Source organism: Nannospalax galili, unplaced genomic scaffold (genome assembly GCF_000622305.1).
Source record: "Nannospalax galili isolate Female #2095 unplaced genomic scaffold, S.galili_v1.0 scaffold336, whole genome shotgun sequence".
Classification (NCBI taxonomy): domain Eukaryota; kingdom Metazoa; phylum Chordata; class Mammalia; order Rodentia; family Spalacidae; genus Nannospalax; species Nannospalax galili.
Window position 1 is genome coordinate 980,027 of NW_008343385.1, and position 12,675 is coordinate 992,701.

Genomic DNA, 12,675 nt, shown 5'->3' on the forward strand with positions numbered 1-12,675 from the left:
ACCTGGGACTTTCTATGTAGACCAGGCTGGCCTTGAACTCACAGAGATCTGCCTGCCTCTACCTCCTGAATGCTGGGATTAAAGGCGTGCTCCACCACGATGGGCCACAATCACCCCCCGGCAGAAGTAAAAAAATTTATAGTGTCTTTATTCCAGTGTTAATCTGCACCTACTAGAGCTAGGTATATGTATATTCAGGTTTTTTTCTGTGTATAGTGATACACACTGTCTGCCCTTTGACAGATCTGTCAACATGTTATTCATACTTTTATAACTCTTTGTTCCCAACAACCTTTTGTGGACATGTTTTTTTCTGATAACAATTGCATGTTATCATTTTGAATTGTTGTATTCTATGGCATAAATATCACAATTCATTTAACTAGTTCCCATTTATTTATTTAATTTGGTTACATTTTCCCCACAATAAGCAATTAAGCAATGGACATCTTTGTGCATTGCCCAATTCTTTCCTTCAGGTTCTGAGAAGTGCAATGGATGGGCCAAAGGGTGCACATAGTTTTGGAATGATATACATTTCCAAATAGCCATCCACAGGGATTTTCAGCCTTTTTTTTACTTCTACCCACACTAGGTAAGTGTGTTCTTTCCCTGCTCACCCTCCCATTGTTCTCACAAATCTTTTTCAGTGAGATAGGTAAAGATGATTCCTCATTAGTTTTTTTTTTTTTTTTTTCTAAGACAGGATCTCACTATATAGATCCAACTGGCCTGGAACTTGATATGTAGACCAGGCTAGCCTCAAACTCACAGAGTTCCACCTGCTTCTGACTCCCCAGAGCTGAAATTAAAGGTATGTACCACCACACCTGGGCATGTTTTTATTACATTTATTATTTATTATGTGTGCATGTGTGTGTGCGTGTGTGTGTGCATGTGTGTATATGTGTGTGCCATGGCGTGCAAGTGGAGGTTAGAGAACCACTTGTGAGAGTTGACTCTCTCCTTTTACCATGTGGGTCCTGGGATCCAACTCAGGTCTCAGGCTTGGTGGAACTTGAAAGGCTTGATTGCTCATTTTTAAAAATAGGTATTTCAGGACTGGAGACCCAACTCAATTGTTAAGAGCACTGACTGCTCTTGCAAAGGATCTGTGTTCTGATCCCCACATTCACATGGCAGCTAATAATTGCCCTTAACTCCAATTCCAGGGGCTCTAATGCCCTCTTCTAACCTGGGCATTGCACAATGCAGATGCACTTACACACATGCAGGCAATACATTCATGCATATCAAACAGAAATGATGAATAACATATTATAAAAAACAGGTATTAAGGGCTGGCAAGATGGCACAGCCATTAAAGGCTAACAACCAAAACGTCAAATATAAGGACACATTTTTTTTTCCTGTCACATATTGCAAATATTTTTCCTAGGTTGTCTTGTATTTTAATTTTATGGTGTTGTTTGGCCTATTAGGTTTATGATTTTTTAAAAAAATACTTTATTAATTTTATTTTTATGTATGAGTGTATTGCCCACATGTATGTAAGTGCACCCATGTCAAGCAATGGCCACAGAATTCAGAAGAGGGTGTCAAAACTGGAGTTACAAACAGTTGTTAGCTGCCATGTGGGTGCTGGGATTCAAACCAGGGTCTTCTGCAAGAACAACCAGTGTTCTTGACTGCTGAGCCATCTCTCCAGCCCCAGGTTTATGATTAAAAAAAATACTTTATTAATTTTATTTTTGTGTATGAGTGTATTGTCTGCATGCGCATAAGTGTACCCATGTCAAACAATGGCTACAAAGTTCAGAAGAGGGCGTCAGAACTGGAGTTACAGACAGTTGTTAGCCGCCATGCAGCTGCTGGGACTTGAAACCCAGGTCCTCTGCAAGAGCAGCCAGTGCGCCAAACCACTGAGCCATCTCTCTAGTCCAAGGCTTATAGTTTTATATAGTCATGTCTGGCTCTACTTTTGGTGTCCTGCTTAATGCAGCCTCCTTTCCCGTTATATTCATATTTTATTCTATCCTTATATTAAGAACATTTTTAAAATTACATCTGGATTTATTTTGGGGTATGACATAAATTTGGGATTTAACAGAGTTTTTCCTCTTCAAATCATTTCCTAATGGTATTGTTTTTTATTGATTTATTGACCTTTTCTTTCCTATGAGTTTTAAATGGTACTCTGAAAAAATATTTTACTTATTTTTATTTTATGTGTATGAGTGTATTGCCTGCATGTATGTGAGTGCACCTGTGTTGTGCAATGCTGCGGAGGTAAGAAGAGGGTTTCGGATTCCCCTGGAGACTGGAGCTCAGGACAGTTCATAACCACCATGTGGGTTCTGGGAATCCAACTGGGGTTAAGAACAGTCAGTCTTAACCACTGAGCCATCTTTCCAGCCCCTTAAATAGTACTTTTATCAGACACTAATTTTCTGTACATACGCACAAATTCTTCTGGGCCTTCTGTTTTCTTTCACTGATATTTCTACTGTGTTATTTGGTCTTTTTTCAACTTGACACAAACTAGAGTCACCTGGGAAGAAGAACCTCAGCTGAGGAATTTCCACCACAGAGGAATTGCCTATAGACATGTCTATGAGGTATTTTCTTGATTGTTGAGTGATATGGGAAGGCCTAGCCCCCTGTAGGTAGGACCATTCCTAGGCAGGTGGTCCTGGGTTGTATAAGAAAGCAGGCTGAGCCCAGGCCAGAGAAGCAAGCCAATAAGCAGTGTTCCTCCACGGTGTGTGCTTCAGTTCCTGCCTCCAGGTTCTTGCCCTGAGTTTCTGTCTGTCTTTCCTCAAAGATGGACTGTACATTGGAAGTGTAAGATAAAAAAACCTTTTCCGCATGCCTTTAATCCCAGCACTTGGGAGGCAGAGGCAGGCAGATCTCTGTGAGTTCGAGGCCAGCCTGGTCTACATAGTGAGTTCCAGGTCAGCTGGGGCTACAGGGAGATCCTGTCTCAAAAAGACCAAAAACAAAAAAAAAAACCCCAAAAAACACCTTTTCCCCTCGCCCCCCTTTGGTTTTGGTCAGTGTTTTATCACAGCAATGAAAAGCAAACTAGAACCTCTATTTATTCATATGATTTTACTACTGTAACTGAAATACATTTTGATAGCTGCTATGACCAGTTACTCTTCTGTATTTTTTATTTTTATTTTTTGGTCTTGTGGAGACAGAGTCTCTCAGTAGCCCCAGCTGGCTTGGAACTCGCTATATAGACCAGACTGGCCTCAAACTCACAGAGATCTGCCTGCCTCTGCCTCCTGAGTGCTGAGATTAAAGGCATGTGCCACCCCCCCAGCTTTTTTCAGTAATTTTTAAATAAAATTCTTCTGTTTTGTGAATTTTATCTTCTAGATGAAATTCAAGATTAGTTTGCAAGTTTTCTTTTTTACTACCTCAGAGAGTCCAGTAGGAGAACTGCATTACATAAATTAATTTGGGATAAGTGATATCTCTGTAATGCTGAATCTTCTAGTTCAGGTACATGAAATGTCTTCCATTTGTTCCAGTATTCTTTTATGCTCATCAGTAAAATTTTAGTTTCCTAATTTAGGAAAAGTAGAGATGAGAATTGAAGAACACCATGTTTTGAGGTTATTATTATAAAGTCCTATAGGCCACTCTCTATTTTTTAAAATTAGTTACTTATGTTTTATGTGTTTTGTATGCATGTATGTAAGTGCACCCAGGCATGCAATGCCATGGAGTCCAGAAGAGGGTGTCATATCTATCCCCTGGTAGTGAAGTCACAGTCTTTAGTCACCATGTGGGTGCTGGCAACCACACCCAAGTCCTTTGTAAGAGCAGCCAGTGCTCTTAACCACCGAGCTATCTTTCTAGTCCAGAGCTGTCTATATTTTAAATATATTATTGTATTATAGCATAATACAATTATTAACACTTAGAATTTGTTATAATGAATGAGAATTTTTTTTTTCACTGAGTTCATATGAGTTGATGGACATAGATAGAGGAAAAGATAATAGAAAATGAGATTGGAGCTTAAAGAATTGTTTGAAATAGGGATGTGATAACTAGCCATTCTTATCCATTCCTAATCCTGCAGAACCTAGTATGATGCTTGAGAAATAGCTATTAATGAAGCTAAGTAATTATCCTAGAAAAGCATAGGTCTCTCAAAAATGAATGTTTTTGCTTACTCTGAGCTTACAAATTATGTTTGTTCAGCTGACAATTAATAAAAAGTCAGAGGTGGCTGGGAGTGGTGACTCATGCCTTTAATCCTTGCAGTGGGGAGGCAGAAGCAGATGGATCTCTGAGTTCCAAGCCAGCCTGGTCTACAATGCAAGGTCAGGCCAAACAGGGCTACATAGTGAGACTATGCAAAAAACCAAAACCAAACAAAACAACCAACCCAAGGCTTTGACGATATGGAGAACATATAGTATTCTTCTACATATAGGAAAAAAGAAATGCAATCAGGTACTTGAATGCATATTGAAATGGGTTGGCTGGAGGCAGAGCAAGATAGCTACGGAATGAGACTCCCCAGCAATGTGAACAGGTATTCATTCCATTCATGCACAAAACTATTTTCACAAGTTCAAAAAAAAACCAAGGTGAAAGATTGCAGTACAAGGTTTCAGCATAATAAAAAAACATGTTGAAAAAGACCAGAAGGAAAGAATAGCAAGGGGTAGCATGGGAGAGATTGCATGTGAGTGTGGCAGGTGTGGGGTATGCTGCAGGAGTTAAGTTCAGGCTTAAGAGGCAGAACCCTATATCAGGTTCATCAGTGAAACCCAGCACTGAGCAGACCCCATGGCCCTTTTCCTCAGACTAGTACCTGTGAAAGGAGCCTCTGGGGTCACATTAGGCTTATGACCAAAGATATGCTTCCTCCTCCCTACATCAGACAACACAAGAGAACAGAAAGAATCCTTCTGCTGAGTAGTAAGATAGGAAAGTAAGTGCAGGATTTTGTCTTGGAACTCACTTCAAGGCTGGTAAAATGCGACATCTGGCAGATTTCAGTGGGTGCTGGTCTCAGGGCAGTGCCCACGGTGGAACCTCTGGACCTGCCCTGGTGCCAGGTAGAGCCCCCCACTCTTGTGGGACTTCTATTTTGGGTGGTATTACCTCTGGCTGACTGCACCAGTCTTAGGTCACAAGTACATAAGGGCATGCAGGCCATAGGAACATAGGTCTTGATCCTTCCTCTGTCCTGTGCCAGTCTTGGTGGGCTGTGGGCTCCATGCACAACCTAATGTTATAGTAGCAAGAAAGGATCCTTGGGAGAAAGCTGGTCAAGAAAATGGGAGTTTTCTTGGAACTGAGAGTTTCCAGTTTTGCCAATCAATCACCTAGTCATAAGACCACAAGGATCCCTGGGAGAAAGTTGGTCAAGAGAATGGGAGTTCTCTTGGAATGGGAGTTTCCAGTTTTGCCAGATCAATCACCTAGTCACAAGACCACCCCTAAGAAGGTGGGTTCACCTTAAGACATGCTAAAAAGATAGGTGGAATACCTAGTGCATTAATGAGGTGATGAACTCTTCATGCCTGGAATCCCCTCCTGTTAGTGCCAAGCTCATGGACCAGGCCACAGACCTGTAGCTCTTCATAAGTCTGCTTGCCTTTGTATCCTCTCTTCTTCTATTTCTTTTCTACTCATGCTTTCCCTAACACTCCGGGCTGCCCCAACCCTTTGGGTTTCATTACTTCTTCTCTAAAGCTCTCCTCCTCTCCCCACTGATGCCACCTACGGGTCTTTTCTCTAAAGTAACATTCCACAGGGCATACAAAAAGACAGAGCCCCCAGGAGGGGAAGGATCTAGAGCAGGAGCACAGTCTACCTCCTTGGAGAACCTAGGCTTTTATATTCTATAGGGTAGGAGATGGGACTGAGTTGGGGTCTTCTTCCCCCTTTGGATTGGACAGGGAAGGATGCATATTGCTGGTTGGTCCACTCACATGAAAGCCAGAACCTGTCTGGGTAAAGCAAGGGCAGGAAGTTTGAAATTCTCACCAGAGAGAATCTGGGGTGGGGGAACCTGTCAAAATGGCCAACTTTGGACAAGAACCCAGGAAAGGCCCACCTTGGATGAAAATGAAAGTGACTGGAACTCAGCTAAATCTGGCAGAAGCCTCCTTCCCTGACTACTGCCTAATTTAGAATTGACTCTCCTCCTTCACCACTGTGCAGTTGTTGGTTCACCAGTGTCTGACCTCCATGTCGGCTCTAAATGGGCACGGTTTTGTGGCATTTTTCCTTCTCCCCTCCAGTCTCCTCCTCAGGGCAGCTGCTGAGATTTACAGTTCACTTGCCCTGAGAAGTTTTTTAAACTCTAATAAAATTGTCATAAAGTTTCTGTTAGAGTGCATTCTAAATTCTTTTATGAATGAAACATAACTCTAGAAGGGGACCCCAAACACTTCAGAGCTGGTGGCTATGGGACTGTATACCTCTTCCCTCCCCCAACTCCAGTCAGTATAACATGGAAAGAGTCATTGTCTGCTTGGGAGAAAAAGAGGAAGAAGGTAGGCACAGCCATCGCTTAAGAGCCTAGGGCTGGTCCCTGCATGACGAAGCCCAGTGCTAGACAGAATCCTGTGTAACTGACCACAGACCAGTCACTGTGAAATAGGCAACTGGGCCAGCTTAGGTCCCAGACAGAGGTTTGCTCTGGCCTAAGTGTGTAGACACACACATGGCATAGATACACACACACACACACACACACACACACACACACACACACACAAATAAAATCTTTTTTAAAAGTTGAATTCAGAGCAACAGAAAGCAGTTTAGTTGTTGGGGATTAAGGGAGGTAGAAAGGCAAAATATGGAAGAATTAGGGGAAAAAAGGCAGGGTAGGATAAGACAGAAAAGACCATTGGGTTTGGAATAAAAACGTTTTATTGCTTATCTGCAAAGCAGTTAAATGGGATGAGGATAGTGGTTCACTTGAAAAGGAGATGAGATAAGCAGAGAAGATTCCTAGGTGGGAGCACACACTTCTTGATAAATGTGGTAAATGGGGAAAAGGCAAACAGCCATTAAACGTGCAGCCAGTTTAAATAGGAGGTTTCTGCAGTCTCTGATTTACATATATGAAGCAAGCAGCAAAGTGTTAGTATTAGGTAAGGAAAGATTTTTTTTTTCTGTACTCTTTGTGTTCTCCTACAGGTCTGCCCCTGTGAGTTCACCTTCTGCTGCTTTCCTCTCACTACCACCACCGGCTCTTAGCAAGATCTCTTCTTGTCCAGCTTTATCTCGGTATAATTGACACATAAAAACTGTACATATTTAGAGTATAACACAGTGTTGCATATATTAGTGTATTAGTTGTCTGTTTCTAATAACATACCACAGACTAGGTAATTTTTTTTAAATGAGTTTATTTTGGCTCATAGATCTTGAGGGCCAAGGCTGAGGGCCTCATCTGCTGATAGCCTTCTTGGCAATCAAGTCCCAAGGCTGTGCTAGGTGTCATAAGATCTCAATGTGTATTGTGTCCCTTCTGGTCCCTCATCCTCTTCTTACATATCCACCAGGATTCAATTAGGAGAGCTCCATTCTAATGACTATGTCTAAATCCTAATCTCCTCCCAAAGGCCTCACTTCTAAACACAATAATCAAGTTGAATTTCTACACTCAATATCTCACAATGGGGAATCAATTTTAACACAGGAAGCCTCGAGGGAAACACACTCAAAGCATATTTCAGCCATAGCAATTACGATTATCACAATCAAATTAATTTATGCAATATATCCACTACTTCATAAAGTTATTATTTGTGTGTGTGGTGAGAATGTTTAAGACCTACTCTCTTAGCAAATATAAAGTACAAAACATCATTAAGAGATTTTTGCACACACAAAATAATAGATTTGATAAATTCTTACATTATCAAAACAAATTAGCCTTGATGATTATCAATACTAGTGAGTAAAATAACACAATAAAATTGATTTTATATATGTGATTTGGGGTACTTAAGAAAATGCTTAAAGTCTGTTTCTCATTTAAATAACCTTAGGATGTGGTGACAAAGCAAGGATTGAGATTATTGAGGATAATAAAAACACTTTCACTAGAAACATACAAAATCAAGAAATATAACTCAGTGCTAGAGGGCACATGCAAGCAGATGTCCCTGGGTCCAACCCCCATCACCAACAAATGAAAAGTCTGAAGTAATTTGGGGGATTCTTTTTTTTTTTTTTTTTTTTCTGTACTTTCTCTTTGGATATCCAAAGTCTAAGAGTGTAAATTAACTAGGGGCAGTATTTTTAGAGAGAAGATTGAATTTATACTTTTTTAATACGAAAGTCTCAAAATTTGCTTTTAAGAAGTTTGAAAACTGCCAAATTCAAAATTGTATTTTGAATGTGTGTCTTTTTGTGTTAAAGTTAATATCCATTTTATTGCTGAGCTCCAAAACCGGTTTTATGTTACTAGGAGTCATTAAAGAACACTTGTTTGTCTTTTGGCGCTCTCTCTTTTTTAAACATTTTATTTTTATTTTATGTGTATGGGTGCATTGCCTGCATGTAAGTGTACCTGTCGTGCAATGCCCGCTGAGGTCAGAAAAAGGCTGCGGATCCCCTGGAACTGGAGTTAAGGACGGTTATTAGCCGCCAGTGAGCACTGGGATCAGAACCCCGGTCCTCTGCAACCGCATCCACTGCTCTGTTTTTGACTCCAGCGCGGCTTTAGGGTTTTGACTCTTCCATCCCGGGAAGGCGTGATTACTGCAGCCCAAGTCTCGTTGAAACTGAAACGAGATCTTCAGCGATCTCGGCGCAGTGTCACGCGATCTGCTGCTAGCCTCACGGGGTCTCCCCAGGCGGCCCCCAGGGGCTGGGATCCTCACGCTGCGAGTGGCGTCTCGAAGCCTCGAGTTTGGGACACAAAATGAGCGGCGATCTGGAGGGCCTGTTAGGTCGGCTGCTGGTGGGAGGGGCGCGCTGCGGGCCCCCGGTGGGCGCTAGCGGGTCTGCGCAGACCTTGGCGGTGGCCAGCGCCGAGGCCTGCGCTTCCCGCACAGTGGGCGCCTCCTTAAGCGCCTCCCGCATGTGGCGCTGAGGCCTGAGGCCTGGTTTCCGGCAGGGGGCGGAACGGCCGAGGGAAGCACAGGGGCGCATGAATTCTCCCCTCAAATGTGGGAGTCGGACGTGCGAACCCACCCCGGGTGTTCGCGGGTGTGAGGTGTCCAGCTTTTGAGGGCTTCTGGGCAGATTTCCTATCATCCAAGGGTCTCTAGGGATCCCGGGTCCTGAGGGCCTTTCGTTCAGGAAGCCGCTGGGGTCGTTGACATGTTCAAGGGCTTTTTGAGAAATCTGGGCTCTGGGTTCTAGTCAGTCAAAGACTTCGCGAAACACCACATGTAGAGCGGTGCAAAGGGGGCTGGAGAGAAGGTTTGGGGTAGAGAGCACTGACCCCTCTTGCAGAGGCCCTGGGTTTGATTCCCAACACCCACATGGAGGCTAATCATCCCTAACTCTAGTTCCAGGGGATCTGACATCCTCTTCTGACCTGTGCGGGCACTGCACAACACAGTGCACTTTCCATGCAGATGAAACACTAATACACATGAACTAAAATTAATAAAAATTTTAAAGCATTGCAGACAACCCTTTCCCAGAGTTTCACTCGTCCATTGCCTGTTGGGTGCCCACTCAGTGACTCATCAGGCCTCCCCACGGCTTAACCCACCCACCTTATTTGGGGAAGAATGTTGTCCTTAAAAGGTTCTTCATATGTTGTGTTTTTCACATGACTTCTGACAGTTTTATTGTTTATTATTTTACACAGCATCCATGAAGACTGACAACCTGTTTGACAGTTTGGACAAACTTTTGATAGAAATTGGTAGGTATAAAATGAAAATAGATACTTACTTTTATTATCATTTGACATTTTAACTGTGAAGTAAAATCACAAAACAATGTTTATTTTAGTTTTCCAGTATGAACAAGACATAAGTACTAAAGAAGACACGTTTCAAAGAATTCATAGTAAGTGGTTTTGAATGATATATTTTAGTCTTTTTTATGGCATAGAGCATAATTCATAATTGTCCTACTTAGGGAAACTTACAGATTGTTTTTGTATTTTAAATTGGATTTTGCAAATTTCATACAATATATTGTGATAATATTTAGACCCCCTCTCCTACCACCCCTTTACCACTATCCCTCAAATTTCATGCACTGAATTATAAATAATATATATGTTTATATATATATTTAAAGGCCTTTTGAATCAAACATCTATCCCTAAGTATCCATCCACTGGAGCCTGCTTAACCTACCCTTAAAGAAGATTGACTCTCCCCCTCCCAGAAGCTAACTAACAGGTTGCCAGTAGTTCCTTAGCTAGGTTTGGGGTTTCCTGTTCACTTTCCCACTTCTGTGCTGGGATTTTGTCTGCCTTGAGCCTAAGTGGGACTTTTGCAGGCTCTCATCATTGCTGTGAGTTCATATGAGTAGATGTCAAGCTGTCTGGAAAACTGTTTCTTTGTGGTCATCCACCCAGTCTGAATTTTACAGTCTTTCTACCCCCCCGCCCCCCAAGGCTCAGGATTTTGCAAAGATCCCTGAGCCTTGGAAAGTTTGCTGTCAATGTCCCATTCAGGGATAAGCAGGCTACAGTCTCTTGTTCTCTAACCATTGGCTAGTTGTGGGTCTCTGTGTTAATCACCACCTGCTTTCTAGGAAGCTTCTCTGGTTCTGGTGAGAGTTGAAAGATCCATTAATCTATGAGTCATTAGGAGTTGGTTTAATACTGTCTGTTTAGCAGAATATTAGTAGGCTTTCCTCAGTGGCCTGTGACCTGTATAGCCACAGGTTCTTAAGCCTAATATCAGTGGTAGGAATGGTCTCCATCTTGTGAAGTGGACCTCAAATTCAATCAGAAAGTGGTTGGTTACTGCTGTAACATTCATGCCACCATTGCACTAGAGGGCATATCTTGCAAGGCCAGTTGTAGTTTACAGTAGTCACAGCTGGACAAGGTTGATGTTTGTTCTGTTGAGTAACAATGAACTCTTTGGCTTAGGCATAATAATTGTGACTTGCCTTATTTTTTAACAAACTTTTGTATACAACATTCAGTTATTTTGTGAAGAATTCCTTTTCAGAAATGATCCACTGTATACAGCTCAAAGATGTTATTTTTGACAAATAATTTGGTTATTTCAAATATTTGAATTTTTCCTCTAGAAAATCACCAAATCACCAAATGTGGCAAGTGACACATTTTCAGGAATAATAATCCTGAAAAATAATATGAGTAAAATGACAGGGTAAATTAAATAAATGAATATTTTAAGTTATTAAATGTTTTAAATCTAATTTTAGTTCTAAAAGTAGAACTGTTAACTTTTTAGTATTATAGTTCTTTAAACAAAATTTTTACAAATTAAAAAATTTTAACTTATTTTTATTTTTGTGTGTTATGCCTGCATGTAAATACACCTATGCATGCATAATATGTGGCGGCCAGAGGAGAAATTGGATTCTCTGAAACTAGAGTTACTGATGATTGTTAGCCTCCATGTCAGTGCTGGGAATTGAACCTGGGTCCTCTGCAAGAGCAGCCAGTGCCTGTATTTATTTTTGAATTTGTGATTTCTACTTTAATAAAACATTTTCCCCTTTTTAGAATGCCTTCAAAGTATTAAAGAAGACAAAACAAGTATTTATAATATATATGAAGCTATAAATAAAGCAGAAGAGGAAATTGCTTATTACTATGAATATAGTAAAGAGATCAAAGACAACTGTAGTAAGTAAGTATTTGAAAGAAGTGAACTTTCTGTAACTGTCATTTGTTTTACTCAAGGTGTCTGAGTTTATAGTGGAAAATGTTGTTGAGCTCAGAATGTAGCTCAGTGGTAGACCACCTCCCTAACATGTGTAAAGCTTCTGCTTTGATCACCAAAACTAACAAAGAAACAAATAAGCAAGCAAAAGTCTTATTTTAAAGTAACAGTGTTTTCTCTGACCCCTTCTCCTTCCTCCTCTTCCTCTTCTTTTTCCTTTCTCTCCTTCCCACTCCTCTTCTTTTCTCCTTCCTCTCATTCTGCTGGGAATTCAATCAAGGGCATTGTGCATGCTTCCCTACTACTGAACTATATCCCAATTCCCAAGATAGTATCCATACGAGTGAAATAATCAAGCCAAATTGCCTGGTTACATGCCACTGTAGAAGGATTTACAGGAGATTTGGAAGAAAAACAGAAATAAGGGTTGTAGAAGCTTACTAATTCAAATCTAGTTAGTATAAATACGGAATTTTGTGAACAAGGAGTGGTGGCTCGTCCTTATAATCCTAACGTTTGGGAGATGGAGGCAGAAGGATCAGACAGGGTCAGTCTCTGCTACATAGAGTTTGAGGTAAGGGTGTGATATATAAGACCCTATCTATAACTAATTAATTATAAATTTATATTGAGTATGTGGGTGCTGGGATTCGAATCTGGGTCTTCTGCAAGAACAGTCAGTGTTCTTAACTGCTGAGTCATCTCTCCAGCCCCTCTTATGGAATTTTTAAATGCTCAGAATGCACGTATAATCTTTGTGCTTCTAATTCCATTCTGAGGGATATTTTCTAAGAAATGATCAGAAATCTAGATTCAATATTTAAGTACAAATTCCATTGAGTGAATCATAAAGGAGGATAAGTTGTCATATGTGACTCTGATCTCA

At 41.0% G+C, this 12,675-nt stretch overlaps 1 protein-coding gene across 1 annotated transcript in view; it reads left to right on the forward strand.

The window, feature by feature from the left end:
* The first annotated feature begins 9,783 nt into the window (after positions 1-9,783).
* Positions 9,784-12,675, forward strand: part of CUNH14orf39 (chromosome unknown C14orf39 homolog) — a 46,460-nt gene continuing 43,568 nt past the window's right edge. Inside the window, exons 1-3 of the mRNA XM_008839583.1 lie at positions 9,784-9,835; positions 9,925-9,981; positions 11,630-11,756. Of these exons, the coding sequence (XP_008837805.1) occupies positions 9,784-9,835; positions 9,925-9,981; positions 11,630-11,756 (236 nt within the window). The remainder of the gene's footprint in view (positions 9,836-9,924; positions 9,982-11,629; positions 11,757-12,675) is intronic.